Source organism: Mustela putorius, unplaced genomic scaffold (assembly GCF_011764305.1).
Source record: "Mustela putorius furo isolate JIRA1106 unplaced genomic scaffold, ASM1176430v1.1 tig00003942_pilon_pilon_pilon, whole genome shotgun sequence".
In the NCBI taxonomy this organism is placed as follows: Eukaryota; Metazoa; Chordata; class Mammalia; order Carnivora; family Mustelidae; genus Mustela; species Mustela putorius.
In genome coordinates, this window is record NW_025422087.1 from 17,898,831 (window position 1) to 17,919,508 (window position 20,678).

The following is a 20,678-nucleotide window of genomic DNA, read 5'->3' on the forward strand; positions in this document are numbered from 1 at the left end:
GATTCCTCCTTAGAACCTTCAGAGAGAGCATGGCCTCACCAACACCTTGATTCTAGGCTTCTCGCCTCTAGTATGGTGAGAAAATACATTTCTATTATGGAAACCAAACAGTTTATGATAATGCTGCTATGGGATTCCTAGGAAACTACTAGAACAGATATGATGAAATATCCTAAGATGACATCATAGATAAAAGGTAAAATAATAAAGTGTAGAAGAAATCAACAAAAAGTTTGGAAGAAAATGTGTGAAACAAATATAAATGAGACAGTCCTCAAAAGAAGAAGAACATATATAAATCAGTAATAATATGCCTACTGTTAAAGAATGACACTAAAAATTTCATTAAAAATCAATAAATATATAATTTTATATTTAATGTGAAAACCACCTTTTGTTAAGAAAAAGTAAAAGTAAATTCAAACTAAAATACCAACCTCAAGGTGAGGAGCTAATTAAGGCAATTAAACTCATGGCACTTCTGTATATATAGTCTCCTATGAACTTCAGTTAAAAACAAAAACAAAAACAAAAACAAAATAGTGACTGTTAGGAAAACCATGTTGCAATGTAAGAAGCTAGAAAAAAAAACAAACTTGTTCTGAATACTAGCTAGCTGGCTTTAGAAAATGAACTTGTTACTTAAGTCCCATTACAAAATACTAAATTTGGGGGTGCCTGGGTGGATCAATCAGTTAAGCTTCTACCTTCGGCTCAGGTCATGATCCTGGAATCCTAGGATCGGGCCCTGTGTTGGGATCCCTTCTCAGCGGGAAGTCTGCTTCTCTCTCTCCCTCCTGCTCTCTTTCCCTCTCTCAAATAAATAAATAAAATCTTAAAAAAAAAAAATACTACATTTTTTAAAACCCAACTACTGTAGAAGATGGTTATAGTTTATCATCCATTAATTTGTAAAATCGGAGTTAAACATACTCTAAGTTTTTATTCAATTATTATTTTTTCCAAAAATAAAACACAATGAATATCTATAATAACAGCACCAATTACAATATGCAGTATGTATATGTTTTAGAGCTTCTCAGACAGGGCCCACTGCACGTCTATTTGCACCAAAACATCCTAAAAAGGAAATTATTATTAAAAAAAAAAAAAGAAACACAGGTGTTTGACACCATAAAAAAGCCTGTCTTTAGTTCAATTATGAGTATACTTGATATCTGATACTCTTGGTCCCACTTCTAAACTACTGCCTAGATGCTACAGAAAACAGAGCGAGTAAAATGGGATAGTGCTGTTTCAATAGAAACTACAGAAAACCCGAGAGACAAACGTACTATCTTATAAATCAATAAAAACAAATATGAAAGGAAGCCTGGGTGGCTCAGTTGGTTAAGCGTCTGCTTTGGCTCAGGTCATCATCCCAGGATCCTGGGATGGAGTCCCACGTTGGCCGCAGGAAGTCTGCTCCTCCCTCGGCCTACTGCTCTGCCCCCCTCCCGTTTCATGCTCTCGGTCTCTCTCTCTCTCTCCCCCTCTCAAATAAATAAAATCTATTTTAAAAATACGAAAGACAGGGGTGCCTGGGTGGCTCAGTCAGTTAAGCATCTGCCCTCAGCTCAGGTTGATCTCAGGGTCCTGAAATCCAGTCCTGCATCAGGCTCCCCGCCCACCAGGGAGTTGGTCTACTACTCCCTCTGCCTCTCTGCCTGCTGCTCCCTGTGCTTGGCCCCCCCCCTCTCTCACATAAATAAAGAAAATCAATCTTAAAAAAATATGAATGATAAACCACAAAAATGTTCACTTTGACACTAGGGATTTACCAAGTTTTTCTTTTAAACTCGATCAAATAGAGAAAACAGACCTTGTTGTACTAGTTAGCTGTTGTTGCACACCAAATTGCTCCAAAACTTACAACTTAAAACAACAAAATTTACTGTCACGTGGGTCAGGAATCTCCGAGCAGCCTAGCTGGACAGTCTTGGCTGAGTCTCAAGGCCCAGAGAGGTTGCCATTCAGCTGAGCTAGAGGATCCAGTGCAAACTCACTCAACATGGCTCCTGGCATGAGGAGGTAGTTCCCCACCATTTGAGTTTTTGGGTTTTTTTAAAAATATTTTATTGATTTATATGAGAGAGAGCAAAAGCAGGGAGAGCGCAGAGGGAGAGAGGAAGAAGCACATACACCCTGCTGAGCAGGGAACCCAACAAAGGGCTCGATCCCAGAACTCTGGGATCATGACCTAAGCCTAATGCAGACACTTAACTAACTAAGCCATCCAAGCGCCCTGTTATTTGGGCTTACGACAATACTCTTAGCTTCTCCACACTGAACCAAATATAAAGAGAGAATGATGAAGAGAGAGGCTGCAGTGTTTTATATCAACTATTTTCAGAAGTGACATACCTTCAAGTCTATAATATTTTGCCAAGCACAAAGACTAGAAAAATGGGGAGGAAAGTCTGAGAATACTAGGAGACAGATCACGGGGGCTACCTGGGAGGCCATCTAACATAAGCCTTTTAAATTCACTTGGATATTGGAGATATTACATTTAGTAAAGTTATAACTTATAGGAATGATAACTGACTAAAATTATAAATTAGAGGAAAGATAACTACTATCTTCATGCTATTTAATATGCAGCAATTCATTTTTTAGTGCTTTGATAAAAAAGAAGTGTTTCATTCAGATCCATTAACTAAAATTAATTTTTTAAACTTGTCAAGATTTCAAATTTGTCACATTGACATTAATGTATGCAGCTATGAAAATCTGGAATGAATAAGAACCTATAACTACTGCTGTTCTAGAGCCTAAATATTCTTCAAATTCATATTGGGGAAAAAAAAATTTGAAAGAATGTGATTATTCTAATTCAAAAGCAAGGTTATTTACTGCAAATGATTCTTAGTTCGTGTATTTGAAAAGGAAAATATATTTTTTTGTAAAGAAGTTATAAATTGGTTCATAAAATTCTTTCCTGATTACCTTGCAACACAGAAATGCTACATCTATTAGCCTGCTATATTCATGTTTAACACCCAAGTAGTACATATATATTTGAAAATAAACTATTTTTTAAATACATGGCATTAAATAAAATAAATAACAGCATGAATACAAAAACTTCAGTTTTAAGGACTTAGTATTATGGATTGATAAAACAATATCAACTAATAACTATTAAAAATTTAATAAATAAAAATATAAAATGTTAAAAAATAAAATATATAAAATGCTAAATATGTAAAATACATTATGTGTGCTAAATGTGTAAAATACATTAAAAGCAATGTAAAGCATTCTTATTATAAATTACCACAAAAGCAGTATTTTACAAGCAATATTTGTAAGTAGAAATCACCAAACACTCACAAGAGTGATAATTTACTAACACTAAAAATTTTTAAGATGGGCGTAAATGCATTTGGGACTCGGTACCAACCAAGACAAAGTAAGCCCACTATAGCCAATCTCTCTATGAGATTACTCTGAGGACAATGTAAAAAACAAAAGCAAAAAGCAAATATCTGAGGAATCCAAAAAGTAAGGAAAAGGAGTCATTATGAGAAGGACATTCAAAAGTTAAAAGAAGTAACCAGGGGGAGGAGTCAAGATGGCGGAGAAGTAGCAGGCTGAGACTACTTCAGCTAGCCGGAGATCAGCTAGATAGCTGATCTAAAGATTGCAAACACCTGAAAATCCATCGGCAGATTGAAGAGAAGAGGAACAGCAATTCTGGAAACAGAAAAACAACCACTTTCTGAAAGGTAGGACCAGCGGAGAAGTGAATCCAAAGCGACAGGAAGATAGACCCCGGGGGGAGGGGCCGGCTCCCGGCAAGCGGCGGAGCAACGGAGCACAAAATCAGGACTTTTAAAAGTCTGTTCTGCTGAGGGACATGCTCCAGAGGCTAAACCGGGCGAAGCCCACCCGGGGTCAGCGTGGTCTCAGGTCCCGCAGGGTCACAGAAGGATCGGGGGTGTCTGAGTGTCGCAGAGCTTGCAGGTATTGGAACGGGAAAGCCGGCTACAGAGACAGAGCCGACAGTAAGCTCACAGCTCGGGGTTACCTTGAACCAGCCGCAGGCTCGGTGAGCTCGGAGCGCAGCCAGAGGTCAGGCAGACGGGAGTAACTGGGCGCTGTTCTCTGAGGGCGCACTGAGGAGCGGGGCCAGGCTCTCGGCTCCTCCGGGCTGGAGACCAGGAGGCCGCCATTTGTATTCCTGTCCTCCGGAACTCTATGGAAAGCGCTCAGGGAACAAAAGCTCCTGAAAGCAAACCCGAGCAGATTACTCAACCCGGCCCCTGGTAAGGGCGGTGCAATTCTGCCTGGGGCAAAGACACATGAGAATCACTACACCAGGCCCCTTCCCCAGAAGATCAACAAGAAATCCAGCCAAGACCAAGTTTACCTACCAAGGATGGGATTAGGAGGGAGGCAAACCATAAGTGACTCTTAATCTCACAAAACAAACTGAGGGATGCTGGGGGGAGGGGGGTTGGGAGAAGTGGGGTGGGGCTATGGACATTGGGGAGGGTATGTGCTTTGGTGAGTGCTGTGAAGTATGTAAACCTGGTGATTCACAGACCTGTACCCCTAGGGATAAAAATACATGTTTATAAAAAATAAAAAATTAAAAAAAAAGAAGTAGTAAACCAGTGCAGGAGGGTAAGAGTACCATTTCTTTTCTCCCTCTTTTTTACCCACGGCAAGCCAAAATCAGCACCTCAATAAGCAAAAACTGAGGAAAATCCCTGTGTTTCTGACCATAAAACTGGAAAAAGGCATTCCTGCAAGCCAGAGGATTGAGGGTCTTTTTTTTTTTTTTTTTTTTTTTTTATTCTTCTCTCTCAACAATCCCCTGGGTGGGCTTCCATCACAGAGTTACAGCAGTATGACAAGCTAATATTCCCACAGAAACTCCATCTCTGTGGTCATAAAAAGGAGTAACTCATCTATAGAGAAACCTCAACTTTCTTGACAAAACCTCAGGAAAAAAGGGAAACAAAGAATATGGGAGAAACCTGGAAAAGCAAGCACTGGAGAAGGAGATCCAGTATCCTGTGTATGAACTGGACGAAGTCTTTAGTTACTTGCAAGTTCTGTATGTGTATGATAGACATAAAGAAGTATCACAAAGGCTTTGTGCATTGAACTACAATTGAAAAGACAACGCAGTTTCCAGACTAACTTCTGACTGGCATATGCATGAGACAAACCAATGTAGCACAGCACAGGCTTTGAAAACCGCTCTGACAATGGAACTATCATTCACAAAGAAAGCAACACAGAACATATAGTCACTATCTAAACTGCTGATCAACTGCTTGAAAGCAACACAAAACAAAACAAAACAAAGAACATTATCTAGGAAATGTGAACAGGACCAGACTCTTATATAATATTCAAAATGCCTAACATACAACTCACCAATTACTGAATATATAAAAATCCAGGAAAATGTGAAGAATTTAAAAGAGAGATACCACCAACAAAAATCAATCCTAAAAATCTAGCTGTTGGGATTATTAAACAGATTTTAAAGCAACTACTGTAACTGTGCTCCATGGGGTAAAGGTAAACACATTTAAAGCTAATAGAGAGAGAGAGAAATATTCAGTAGAAATATAGGAACTATAAAATAACAATCAAATGAAATTTTAGAAAAAAATACAGTAATTTACATAAGAGATTTACTGGACTGAATCAATATCAAGATGAAAGTAAACAGATAAAGGAGCCAGTGATTTAAAAGAACAGAAATTACTTAATGTAAAAAAGAGAAAAAATATTAAAATAAAAAATATTAAAATAAAAATAAAATAAAAAGAACAGTGACTGTGACTGAGGGGCATATAAGACAAAAATGAAAGGTCTAATACTCGTGTAATCTCAGAGGAAAGGAAAAAGAGATCACTGCTTTGATGAATATCTAAAAAGTAGATTCAGAAGAAAGAATATTAATAGGGATAAAGAATTATATTATATATTGATAAAAGGGTCAATTCATGAAGACAACAATTCTAAATGCTTAAGACCCTAACAAAACAGCTTCAAAAAACCAAGCAAACAAAAGAAGAAGGAAAACATCCCCTCCTTGCTGAAAGGAGAAATGAAATCAGATTTCAACACGCCTGTTTCATAATCAGTAGAACAAGGAGACAAGACAAAAACAGCAAAGATACAGAAAACCAAAAAGATACTATCAATAAGCTTGATCTAATTGACCCAGAATACTCCACTGGAGAACACTGGAGAACTCTTCAGTACACTTGGAACATTTACCAAGGCAGATCATATTTTAGACCATAAAACAAATCATAACAAATAGGAAAGAATTAAAGCCATATAAAACATGTTCTCCAACGAGAATTAAGCTATAAATCTTAAGCAAACTAAACAAGAGAGTCACAAGAAAAATTACGTGTGCTTTTAAAAGTTAATGAACAAACAGATATATTATATGAAAATTTGAGGGGTCAGCTCAAGTGGTGCTTAAAGGGAAATGTACACTTGGAAATATTTACATTGGAAAAGATAAAAGGCTCAAATCAATGACATAAACTTCAACCTTAATAAAAGAGAGAAACAGAATCACACCCAAAGAAAAAAAAATTAACGTTAATGTGGGAAAAAAAGCTAATGAACAAACATTAATGAAACTACAAATAGAAAACAAGCAAAATTAAATAAGTAAATAAAAATAAAATAAAATCAAGGGTTAGATATTTGAAAAAGATAATTAAAATTGATAAACTTAATGCCACACTGACCTAAATATATAAATAACAGATAATGAAAGACAGGACACAAAATATCAATTCCAGAAAGGTACAGACCACCAAAGCTCACTCAAGAAGAAAGAGATGAATTGAGTAGTTCTAAATTTACTAAAGAAATTAAATTCTTCTGCCACAGGTTAAAAGGTATACCACAGAGAACAGTCAATGGTACAGTAATAGCACTGTACAGTGACAGCAGCTACCCTTATGGTAAGCACAATATAACATAGAGAGCTGCTGAATCACTATGTTGTACGCCTGTCAACTACACGTCAATTTAAAAAAATAAATTATTAATTAAAAACTTCACACAAAGAAAATTCCAGGCTCAGAAAGCCTCAGTTACAAATTATATCAAAGATTTATGAACAAAACAACAATTCTAAACAATCACTTCCATCTATACCCCCCAAAACAAGACAAATCATTTTATTAGGCCAGCATTACCCTGATATGAAAGTCACAAAAAGAATTACAAGAACAGAAAAATAAAAGCCAATACTCCTCATGAATATAGATGCAAAAATCCCTTAAAAAAATAAATCAGCAAACCAAACATGCTAATACAGAAAAGAGATAATACATGATGGCAAAGATGGGATTTGTCCCATCTTGGCTACTTTAAGATGTGAAAAGAGATCATTATAATTCATGATAGTAACAAACAAACAAACAAAAATAAAATCATTTCAACAGATACAGAAAAATGATAAAATTCAACATCTATTCATGATAAATATTCTTGGCAAACAAGGAAAAAGAGAATTTCCTTAACCTGACAAAAACATGTCCAGTGAAAGTCTAATCTAAGGGGCGCCTGGGTGGCCCAGTGGGTTAGAGCCTCTGTCTTCGCCTCAGGTCATGATCCTGGGATCGAGCCCCTCATCAGGCTCTCTGCTCAGCGGGGAGCCTGCTTCCCCTGCTCTCTCTCTGCCTGCCTCTCTGCCTACTTGTGATCTCTGTCTGTCAGGTAAATAAATAAAATCTTTTTAAAAAAACCAAAAAACTGTTTTCCTATAAACTAGTAAAACATGAATGAGTATTAATGTTTTAAACACCATTTTCAATAGCACAAACTCTTTAGTTGTAATAATATACAGAATCTATATGGTGAAAACTATAAAAGTATTAAAAAACTTTTCTTAACACTAAATTTGATAGATATAAATTGTGTTCATGGAGGGGCACCTGGGTGCTTCAGTCAGTTAAGTGTCTGCCTTCGGCTCAGGTCATGATCCTGGAGTCCTGGAATCAAGCCCCACATCGGGCTCCCTGCTCTCTCTGTCTCTCTGCCTACTTGTGATCTCTATCTGTCAGGTAAATAAATAAAATCTTTTTAAAAAACCAAAAAACTGTTTTCCTATAAACTAGTAAAACATGAATGAGTATTAATGTTTTAAACACCATTTTCAATAGCACAAACTCTTTAGTTGTAATAATATACAGAATCTATATGGTGAAAACTATAAAAGTATTAAAAATTTTTTCTTAACACTAAATTTGGTGTATATATAAACTGTGTTCATGGAGGGGCACCTGGGTGCTTCAGTCAGTTAAGCGTCTGCCTTTGGTTCAGGTCATGATCCCAGGGTCCTAGAATCCAGCCCCATGTTGGGTTCCCTGCTGAGTGGGGAGCCTGCTTCTCCCTCTCCCTATACAGCTCCCCCTGCTTGTGCTCTGTCAAATCAATAAATAAAATCTTTTTTTTTTTAAAGATTCTATTTATTGATTTGACAGAGGCAGCAAAAGAGAGGGAACACAAACAGGGGAGTGGGAGAAGGAGAAGCAAGCTTCACAATGAGCAGGGAGACCGACGTGGGGCTCAATCCCAGGAACATGGGTTCTTGACCAGAGCTGAAGGCAGACAGATGCCTAAAGACTGAGCAACCGAGGTGCCCCAATAAATAAAACCATTAACAAGAATGTTCATGGAATAGAAACCTCAATTTTTTTTGAAGATTTTATTTATTTATTTGACAGGGAGAGAGAATACAAGCAGGCAGAGCAGCAGGCAGAGGGAGTGGGAGAAGCAGGTTTCCCACAGAGCAGGAAGACCAATAAAGGGCTCAATCCCAGGACCCTGGGATCATGACCTGAGCCGAAGGCAGACGCTTAACCAATGAGTCACCCAGGTACCCCAAAATCTCAACTTTTATGGTATCAATTTTCCCCCAAATGATCTAGAGATTCAATACTATCTTAATAAAAATCTCAGCAGGATCTTCCGTAAGTACTGGCAACCTGATTCTAGAATGTATATGGAAGAGCAGAGGAAGTCGAGGGCTAAAATCATTTTCAAGAACATAGATGTAAGACTCATACTACTAGACTTCAAGAATTACTGTAAAACCACAAATCAAGACAATGGGTTATAGAAAAAGAAGAAATACATAGATCAATGTAGAATCTAAAAACTACATATCCCTCAATCAGAATGGACAGAATCAGCAGGGAGAAATCAGTAAGGACACAGCTGAACTGAAAATACTATCAATCAAATGAATATAAATGATATCTACAGACTAATTTATTTAACAAGAATATACATTCTCCTCAAACTCAAATGAGATATTTCCCCAAGACAGACCATATTCTGGACTATAAACAGACCGTAACAAATTTAAAATAGGTGAAATTAAATAATGTATCTCTTAGACTTCAATGACATTAAACTAGAAGTCAGTAACAGAAAGACAGCTAGAAAATTCCAAAATGCCTAGAGATTAAACAACACACTTCCAAATAATATATAAGTCAAATAAGAAATCTCAAAAACAACTTTAAATATTTTCAAATAAAGGAAAATTAAAATAAAACTAAAAACTTATGGGATACAACACTTAAAGGGACATTTATAACATTAAATGCAAATATTAGCAAGGAGAAAAGATCTACAATCAATAACCCAAGCTTTTAATTTAGGAAACTAGAAAAAGAAGAGCAAATTAAATCCAAAGTAAGCAGAAGAAAAAAAATAATAAAATAAAATCCACCTAAAATTCATATGGGATCTTAGCAGACCCTACATAGCCAAAACAATCTTGAAAAAAAGAAAAAAGGTGGAGGAGTCACATTTCCTGATTTCTAAACAAAGCTATAAAACAGTGCAATCATGGCATAAGGAAAAACAGACCAACCAACAGCAAAGAGACCAGAAGTAAAGCCTTGAAGGCATAATCAAATGATTTTTGACAAGGGTGCCAAGATCTTTCAATAAGGAAAAGACAATCTTTTTAACAAATGGTGCTAGGAAAAATGGATATTCACATGTGAAAGAATGAAGTCAGAACTTTACACCATATACAAAAGTTAACTCAAAATGGATCAAAGACACATAAGAGCTAAAACTATAACCCTCTTACAAGAAAACAAAGGGCAAAAATCTTCATTACACTGAACCTAGTGTAATGAATGACTCCTTGGATAGGATGGCATAGGCAACAAAAGAAAATGAGACGATTGGGACTTCACCAATATGAAAAAATTTTGTGCATAAAAACACACTATCAATAAATCAGGTATCTGATTAAGGGAATTAATATCCAGAGAACTCCTACAATTCAACAGCAAAAAAAACAAACAAACAAAAAGATAATTAAAAAATGGGCATAGGACTTGAATTAACATTTCTCTGAAGAAGACATACAAATGACCAATAAACACACAAAAAGATACTTAGCACATCACTATCATTCAGGGAAATGCAAAGCAAAACCACAATAAGATACCACGTTACATTATTAAAGTTATTAGTTAATACTAATGAAGGAAGGAAGGAAGGAAATAACATGTTGGTGAAGGTATGGAGAAAATGAAATAGTTAGGCATTGCTGGTGGAAATGTAAAATGGTACAGCCACTATGGAAAAGAGAATGATGGTTCCTCAAAAAAGTAAACATGTAAGTACCATATGATCCAGCAATTCCATTTCTGAGTATATACCCAGAACTAAAACCAAGACATGAAAAAATATTTTGTCACTCATGTTCATAGCAGCATTATACACAAGAGCCCAACAGGTAGAAATAACCCAAATGTCTATCCATCAATGAATGAACAGATAAACAAAATGTAATGCATTCATACAAGAGATTATAATTTAGCCTTGTAAAAGAAATTCTGATGCATGCTGTAAGATGGATGAACCTTGAAGACTTTATGCTAAATGAAATAAGGCAACTGCAAATGGACATTATATGATTCCCCTCATATGAGATAGTTTTAAGTACCAATTTCATAGAGGCAGAAAGTAGAAACATGACTGCAAAGGGCTGGCAAAGGGGAAATGGGGAGTTACATTTGATGGGTACAGTTTCAGTTTGGTGATATGAAAAAAGTTCTATGGACTGATGGTAGTGAAAACTGCACAGCAGTATGAATGTACTTAATGCCACAGAACAGTACACTCAAAATGGTTAAAATGGTTAATTTTATGTTATGTACATTTTAATACAATTTAACATGAATAAATAACTTGAAAAATCCCTTTATACTTCTTTCTTCTTAAATTGTTTTGAATGGCTTCTATTTTCCAGAGGAAGACTCTGACCAGTCACCACCTTTGAATAAATATTAATCTTCAGTACAAAATTACAAGTATTCAACTCAATAAAAGCTATCCCCATATACTATGAGAAAAAACATTTCACATTAGTGAAACTTTGTATCCCTACATACAAATATCGACTTTCATATGCTGCTCTAAATAATTTAGAATTTAAGAATAATTTGTTAAAACAATCAAGAAGAAAGGTATTTCGATTTAAAAATACTTTGGGTAAAGAACTTGCTACTTTTTGATGTTTGGGGGGGAAAGTCCAGTCATGTTCACTTTCCACTTACAGAATAGGGCATGCACTATCATTATGAAATAGACTTTTCAACACAAGAGCTATCTTTGCCTAACTAATCACTAGTCTGGAGGGTACATGTAGAAAAGAACGGCAAAAAAATTAAGGCCATTACTTTAAAATAAGAGAAATCTGTTAACAGGGCTTTGTAAATCTAATGGTGGAAAGAACTAGGACAAAACAATAAGGATAACTGAAAAACATGAATAGTAAACAGGGATATATAAGAAAAAACAGAAGAGGTCAATTAAATTGGCAAATGTAGAAGTTTCCCTTGAAAATTGATAAACTTCACTGAAAAACTTTAGTATACACTAGAAATTGAATATAATTTAAAACAGAGATAGATCTAAATATTTCTGCAAAAAAAGTTTATTTGATGTTATATATAAAGAAATTGGTTATCAATATCTCACCATATGACATGAATCCAGAAAATATTATTATAATGAAGATATATATTAATTTTTTTCACTCAAAAAGATATAAAGATTGTAGTACGTACATTATTTTTAGGATAATAATCACAGAGGATTGCTATGATTTTTAATAAATATCTGCATCTCTGCTAATAAAAGGAATTAAGTTGGAGGTAAGGGCATGAGGAAAAGCAGAAGAGATTCAAATAGTACCTTTTGCATCATCAGAACCAGAAGCTAAGAGTTTAGGATCCATCAAATTAAAGTCAACACTCCAACATCTTTTCTCATGCTCCTGGACATAAAAGAAAGACAAAGTAGTCTTAGACAAAATATAGATCTTAAAATAAATAAAGAAAAAGCCTGATACTAATTTATGGCTCTGGTGAGAGGGAGAGAGAATAGGCCATGAAAACAAATGAGATGCGAAGTAATTCCCAAACTTTTTATATATACATATTTTATTGCTTTTGGAAATCCATTTGACACATTGTACAAATGCAAAACAAGTCTGAAGTGATGCTTCAGAAAAGCATTATCTCCTATTACAGAGGGATTAAAAATGCTAGAAGCTTTAAACTTGTAATGAAAGGCATTATTTGCTATTATATAGGTATAAAAAAAATGCCAAATAGTGGCTTAACATTTGTAATTATAAACTTGTAACTCTAACTATAATTATGAAGTAAAAACGTGATTCTTAAAAACAAATGACTAGTACTCTAATTTACCTGATAGACCTTTGACCTCTGTCCTGTAAATCCATCCCATAGGATGACGGTGCCTTCATAATCACTGCTGGCTAACAGATTCTTATGGTAACTACTCCAACTGATACAGCTGAAAGAAATACAGTTAAGCCTTATTTTATGTAGAAATAAGTAACGATGAATACAAAGAATTTTGAAGTGTGCAGAAAGATTAGAACACTTCAAATCATCTACATGATTTCATATCATTAATCAGCCCACAACACAGCTGGGACAAAATGTATCAAATAACTGCCAAGTTTTTGGATTGAACTACCAAATAACAACCCTTACCACTATTCACTCTGATCACCAGCCAAAAGATGGACATGAGCCTAAAGCCACCAATGGCCATCTTTCATACATGAGGAGAGCATTTCTGTGAGTGAAAACAGAGGCCAACAGAGCACAAAGCATGCCACAGCACAATGACAGAGGCCAGATCAAATTGTGTAAGCCCCTGGATCAAGTTGAGCTGAATCATATAAGCTAATAAACTAATTTGAATTGGGTTTCTGTATTTATATAAAAAAAAAAAAAAACCACAACTAATATGAGCTTATTACTGAATTTAACATTTACAATTAAGCTTTTAACATCTTACGGTTTCAGCTATTCTCAAGCGCTCCAAAACTAAGAATCCAACATCTAAAAATGTATGCTTTCAGTGAGACACATACAGGAATCATGTATAAAACTAATGTGTATTAAGGATAAAAGCCACTCAGTAAAGCAATTAACCTAGATGACTTCAAAGCACATGAAAACAATAGTCTTTTACTCTCTACTGGCTGTATTTATGTTAAACTTCAGAGACTGTTAAGAGTTCATTTGCATGGTTACATATACTTACTGGATTTCTAGGAGAAGTTAGATGGATAGTTAAAAGAACTAAATTCTGGAGTTAGATAGACTTGAACTCAAATCCCAGATCTTTACTTACTAGCTGTGGTTCTCGGTAATCTAGGTCACTTTCACAACTGGTGTGGTCCAAATTAGCTTTAGGCATTCTTAGACATTGGTCCTGTCACTCTTAATCCCATAGCTTTCAGCCTTGAAAAGCTTCTTCCGTTTACTCCAACAGGCCATGAACTATTGCCATATTTTTACATGTATCAAGACAGTAAAGGTGTATTCCTTAATCCACACTGTCATTACAGTAACATTTATTATGATTCTTGATAATGGCCAAGTATTATGCTGAGTGCATTGCATGGATTGATTTAAAGTACAGTCCTATGAAGGGGGTGCCTGGATGCCTCAGATTTTAACAGGGCAAGATTCCAAACAGACTGCATTAGAACCAGACTACGTATGTCATTCATTAAGATAAAAAAGATTATAAGGATAAATAGAAAATGTTCAAAGTTCTAAATAAATTCATTATTAGATGATTTCCTTGTATTCCATTTTAAGCCAGTGCCAATGAAAACAGCTCAGGAAGCTTGTTTTAACAATGCAGATTCTAAGATGTCCGTAAGATTTGGGGGAGACAGATCTGATCTAATTTCTAGTTTCTGCATTTTTAACAGTATTCCAGATTTGAAAAGCACTCATTATGAATTTTAACCCTTACTATATAAAACTTAAATATTAGGCCCTCAATGAAAAGCAGCAGAATGTTCTTATAAAAAGAATTCTTTACAGACATTGAGAAAGGTATGTGCTATGGTGAGTGCTGTGAAGTATGTAAACGTGGCGATTCACAGACCTGTACCCCTGGGGCTAATAATACATTATATGTTAATAAAAAATAAAAAATAATTTAAAAAGAATTCTTAAATTATAAACAATTATAAAATTTGGAGACATGCACATGCTAGGGGGAAAATTCCTGACTTTCAGACACTATTTATAAGCTACAGTAATTCTTTATTCAATACCGCATGGAAGTCAATTACAACAAAAATTTTTATTTGATTGAGTGATTAAGTGAACAAAGAGAAGACTTTCATTTGTCAAATAGAAAAACAATGACTAGTAACCCCCACAGGGAAAAAGCAACCAATATCTGTAAGATTCTAAAGTATCCTTTGTATACAATTAGTGTTTACCATGAGTGAATAAACAGTCTCAAAGAAAGATAAATTAACAAACTCATATGAATCACAGATATTAAAGGTTATACACACATTGCATTATGTAAAAAAATAAATAAATAAAATAATAATCTAAGTACCTGATTTTGGAATTGCAGGTCATTTCATTTTCAGGGTAATGAATATCCACCGCATCCTGAATGACTGTGCCATATTCATAGACTTTAATTTTCTTTGTAACCCCAGCAATTGCAAAATAGTCACAATCCCGGTCAAATTCAATACTATGGAAAAAAGTGAGTATTTGGTTAGTAAGACTATTTGCCTATCCCTGTGACATTTACAGTGACAACATTCCAGAGTTTTTTTTTTTTCTATTTCTAAAGTCATTATGTCTACAAGAATAAGAGATCTACTTGAAATGCCCTCAAATTGTATTAGGCTCTATATCCAGATAAAGTCATTACCAAGACATATCAAATTACAAGCAGTAGAGAACCGCAAATAGATACCGAATTCTGCTTACAGACAGTTATTTTGTTCCTTAAAACTTGATATGTTTTTAATTCAACTTCAGTAACCATATTACAACTTACCAACTATAAAGGCTAACAAGTTAAATTATAAAAGTAGCAAGGAATGACTTAATGGTTTGGTATATTAAAATTTATGTCAAAAGAGAATTACCAAATAATCTTTTCATAAATTCTATCTTCCTTCTACCATTTTGTGAAGATGACAGAATTTCATAGTACTTAATGTTATTTTAATAAATAAATTAGTACACAAACTGAATTACTGATGCAATAAAAGGATGATGACAAAGGTATAAAATACATATAAAAATAGAATAGATAACTTTTCGTTATGTTTTCCTAAACACATTTCTAACCTCACAAAGATGATTTGACTTATGAACCCCTAATACAGTTTCCTTATGCCAAGAAACAAGGGAAAAACTAAAAATCTCCCTCTTTTTAAAGTTACTTAGGGAATTCACCCCTCTTACTGACTTCCAAAGTAAGTTCCAAATAAGATACTTCAAAGCAAAGCAGACCTTATTTGCCTTTATAGAACTTAAGTTGGAACCTCAACAAAGTTGTTATATAACCAGCAAGAAATTTAGGTAACCTAATGGAAGAGTGAAATGAATCATCGCATATATTAGCTCTCAATGAGCTAAGCATCTTTTCTAGAAGCTTAGCCATAAGGCTAGAGAATACATAAGAATTTTCACTGATCTGTAAATAATTACACAAGAGGAACAGCTTACATTCGCTGACCACTAAGCATAACCTCTGCATGTATTAACTCACTTAATTCCCATAATAACCCTATAAGTATCGTCTTTATCCATATTTTATACATGTGAAAACCAAGTATTAGAGGTGAAGCAATTTGCCTAAAGTTAGCTTGTAAGTGGCTAAGATGGCATGTTGGTACTCTGCATATATCAAGCATTCATTAAATGCATATAAATACCTACATGGCATACTTTACTTTTGGGGTTACCTGTGATATCCTTTTACAGAACAGTTAATTATTAGTTAATAATTTAGTTAAAAGCTTGCTAAGCTAATGATGATAAGTAAAAGAAATAGGTACACAGTAAGAAAACTTTGCACAGAAACATAATGAGATGGTCACTTTTCCTTACAGCTTTAAATCCTCCCTCAATTTTATAACATTTAAAATAATTTCATTAAATGTTGTTGATGATAGCACAAATCAGTAAATATTCCCTCCAATAAAATAGGACTATGTGGCAATGCAATGAATTTATTTCTACAACTGCAACTGAACTGCTGACTCAGCTGTTATCTGCTCTTTGGATTCAAATGCAGCATAATTATATTCATGGCAACCATTCATCTATCCCGATTCAATTTATACCCATCGCCTAATGCCACTGAGGGAGAAATATTACTGTGTCTGACAAAGAACAGTTAACAGAACTGAAATCCTACCCTTACGAGGTTTGGGCATGGCTCAGACTTCAAGGAAGAACTAGTTAAATTATCCCTAAATACTTTTATTCCACCTACAAAAATACATGGCTAATAAACTGACAGCATTCTAGTCCTGTACAAGTTAATAGGCCATTTCCACCCTATCAGGTTTTAAGAAAAAAGTTTAAACACTAGCTTATTAAAGTAACAGCCCAAGACAATGCAGGGAGAAAATTCCCATATAAATAAAAATGCTGTCAGGTGGCGCCTGGGTGGCTCAGTGGGTTAGGCCGCTGCCTTCAGCTCAGGACATGATCCCAGAGTCCTGGGATCGAGGCCCACATCAGGCTCTCTGCTCAGCAAGGAGCCTGCTTCCCCCTCTCTCTCTGCCTGCCTCTCTGCCTACTTATGATCTCTCTCTCTGTCAAGTAAATAAATAAAATCTTAAAAAAAAAAAAAAAGAACGTTGTCAAAAGAATTGATTTGATAATGTAGATAAATCAATAAGTTTACTTCTTTGTTGCTACCCTGTTACTCAAGATAGCTTTCTTTTTTCAACAAAGGTTATCATTTAGCTGCATTAGCTCATTCTTAGCTCATACTAAAAACTAACCTTTTAGGGGCACCTGGGTGGTGCAGTTGGTTAAGTGTCTGACTCCTAGTCATGATCTCAAGGTCATAAGACCCATCCCTGCATCAGGCTCCATGCTCAGTGGGGAGTCTGCTTGAGATTCTCTCTCCCCCTCTCCCTCCCATTTATTCTCTCTCTCTCTCTCTCTAAAAATAAATCAATAAATAAATCTTGTTTTAAAAATTAACTTTTTTTAAACTTCATTATTATTTTCTTACATTCTGGTTATGTTTTCTTCTTAAATGTTGGGAGTATCAATACAGTATCCTTTTTTAATACTCTGGGACATGTACTTTTTTATAATTTAAAAACAACAAAATTCTAATAAAAATACTGATCATAAAGTGTAAAGAGTAATATTTCTCATAAATTTTGGAAAAAGGGAGATAAACAGCTGCCTTTAAAAAAAATAATAATTATCCAAGTACTTCCACACATCAGTAAGACATTTAAGTACTTCCAAACACCGAATCAATTACTCCCAATCTTTTGATGGATTTAATCATAACTGATCATAAACATAAACATAACTAGATTTTAAAGAGCTATCAAGGAACAATTCAAATGAATAGTGGTACAACTCAAATGAACAGTGTAGTTTTTAGGTACAGAGAGCTTTTCAGAGCTATTCCAAAACGGATGGCCTCTTATTTCAAAATACAATATTTTATAATTATGAAATCTGATAACACAAAAATAATTCAACAATGTCTAGTTAAGCTGAAACAAAATCAAAATAAAAAATAAACAGATTGAAACATACTTGCTTATGCAATTACATTTAAAAAAATTTGTAATAAGTTCTGCTTTTCCACAAAATTCATTTCTGCTATCCACTGTCACTAGTTTTTCAATTTTATTTGTTTTTTCAATTTTATTTGTTTATTTGAGAGGGAGCATGAGAGAGAGAAAGCAATCAGGAACAGGGGAGGGGTGAAGGGAGAAGCAGACCCCCTGCCAAGCAGGGAGCCCAACATCGGACTCAATCCCAGAACCCCAGGATCACAACCTGAGCCGAAGGAAGACACTTAACTGCCTGAGCCACGCAGGTGCCAGCAGTAAATTTTTTTTTAAGACTTTATTTATTTGAGAGAGAGAACACGAGAGGGGTGAGGGGCAGAGGGAGAAGCTGACTCCCCTGCTGAGCAGAGGTCTGCCCGATGTGCGACTCAATCCCGGGACTCTGGGATCATCTCCTGAGCCGAAGGCAGTTGCTTAACCAACTGAGCCACCGAGGTGCCCTAATTCTTTCTTTTTTTTTTAAAAAAAGATTTTATTTATTTATTTGACACAGAAAGAGAAATCACTAGTAGGCAGAGAGGCAGGCAGAGAGAGAGGGGGAAGCAGGCTCCCCTCTGAGCAGAGAGCCCGATGCAGGGCTCGATATCCCAGAACCCTAAGATCATGACCTGAGCTGAGCCACCCAGTTCTTAAAGCAAGTAGTTTATGAAAGTTCAGTGCAATGATAAATTCCATTTCATAGAATTTTTTTAAATTTCAAAATACACAAACATTTGCTTCAAAAAATAATACTAAGGGGGACTTATTTTACACTTGGAAATAAACAGCATTTTTCTTTCACAGTTGGAATGTTTTAACTGTTTTTAAAAAGTGATTTATTTAAACAGTTGTAAAAGGTTACTCAGCTGTAGGAAATTGGCTACAGTCTTTGTCAAAAAGGCCATCAGCCAAGTTATCAAGCATCAAGGGAACAGACCATATAGGAACGGTGATTAACTCATCCCTCTAATACAGTGTGGCACGAGGCAATGCAAAGATGGCAATAACCCAACAAGAGAATCCGTGCTCGCACTGTGTCATACTGATTTTGCAATTATAAAACTAGTATTAACAAAGTGGATTAATATCCCTGAACACCAGAATCCTACTTATCAAAAGAAAATATAAGTGGAATTTAGTGGTCTAATTCATCACCAAGACAGTGTACCTCAAGAGACAGAGGCTGCTATAATTTCAAGGAAACAAAGAAATTGGCCATTTTAATAAAAAGGAATAGGCAGATCAAACACAGGTAAAGTAAATAAGAATTGATGTTATTCAACTGACTTTCTCCAAAAACAATAATAATAGCTAAGCCTTCCATAACATACATAATACTCACTATGTATAAAGCACTGTATTAAGCACTCACATAAAATATATTTACTCTTCAAATTTCCATTGATAGATAAGGAAGGTAAGTTATATTGATGTTAAGTAATTTGTCCCAACTTCACTAGATAATTCAAATTCAAGCAATCTGGTTCCAGAGTCTATGCTCTCAATCACTGTGCAAAACTCCCATTTGGGGGCACCTGGTGGACTCAGTCATTGAGGCGTCTGACTCTTGATTTCAGCTCAGATCATGATCTCAGGATCCTGAGATTGAGCCCAATGTTAGGCTCTGTTCTCAGCAAGCAGTCTACTCCCGTCAAAGATTCTCTCCCTCTCTTTTGCCCCTGCCCCCTCAAATAAATCAGTCTTTAAAAAAAAAAAACTCCCATTTTATTATTATTTTTTAAATATTTTATTTATTTATTCAACAGACAGAGATCACAAGTAGGCAGAGAGGCAGGCAGAGAGAGAGAGAGAGAAGGGGAAACAGGCTCCCCACTGAGCAGAGAACCCGATGAGGGGCTCAATCCCAGGACCCTGGGATCATGACCTGAGCTGAAGGCAGAGGCTTTATCTCACTGAGCCACCCAGGTGCCCCAAAAACTCCCATTTTAATGAGAATAAAAGAACTGGTCTTCAAAGACTACAAAGGCAGAGTAAACAACAGTAATAACATAAAATAATTACACATACTTTATTATATACATGATAGTAATAAAATAATAATCCATCCTGTACAACAAGTTAAATATAGGCAGATAAAAGAGTAAGATAGCCTCACAGGGTTTATAATTACTGGGAGAGATGATAATACAATAATAAGCAAATGCCAAATGATAGGAACAGAAGATGCTACAGAAATTCAAGAGTCACTGATTACTGAGGCCTACTGGAAGAAAGTGGATGGTGCATGAATATTCTTAGTCATCAAATATCCAATATGCCTGTTATCTGCCAAACACTGACCTAGCTGAAGGATAGAAAAATAAGATGTTAAAATATCAGAACACAACATTTGAAAAATTCACAGAAATATGAATTAGGCATGCATTAACACTAACCTGGACTACTGCAACAGCGTCTTTACCAAGTCTGCTACTCTTGACTTTCCTCTTTTCTAATCTATTTGAAGGACTGATAAAAAGGTAAATTTTCAAAAAAAATAGCTCCTTCACATAAT

The 20,678-nt window shown here is 35.3% G+C and overlaps 1 protein-coding gene across 3 annotated transcripts in view; it reads right to left on the minus strand.

Moving 5' to 3' along the window:
* The window catches only part of COP1 (COP1 E3 ubiquitin ligase), a 247,250-nt gene that overhangs the window by 98,381 nt on the left and 128,191 nt on the right, over window positions 1-20,678 (minus strand). For all 3 annotated transcript variants that reach the window (XR_006603576.1, XM_045069660.1, XM_045069659.1), the window contains exons 12-14: window positions 14,944-15,087; window positions 12,747-12,855; window positions 12,229-12,310 (exon numbers count right to left, since the gene is read on the minus strand). Coding sequence is in view for 2 of the 3 variants with exons in the window: in XM_045069660.1 (XP_044925595.1) it covers window positions 12,229-12,310; window positions 12,747-12,855; window positions 14,944-15,087 (335 nt within the window). In the remaining variant the exon portion in view is untranslated. The remainder of the gene's footprint in view (window positions 1-12,228; window positions 12,311-12,746; window positions 12,856-14,943; window positions 15,088-20,678) is intronic.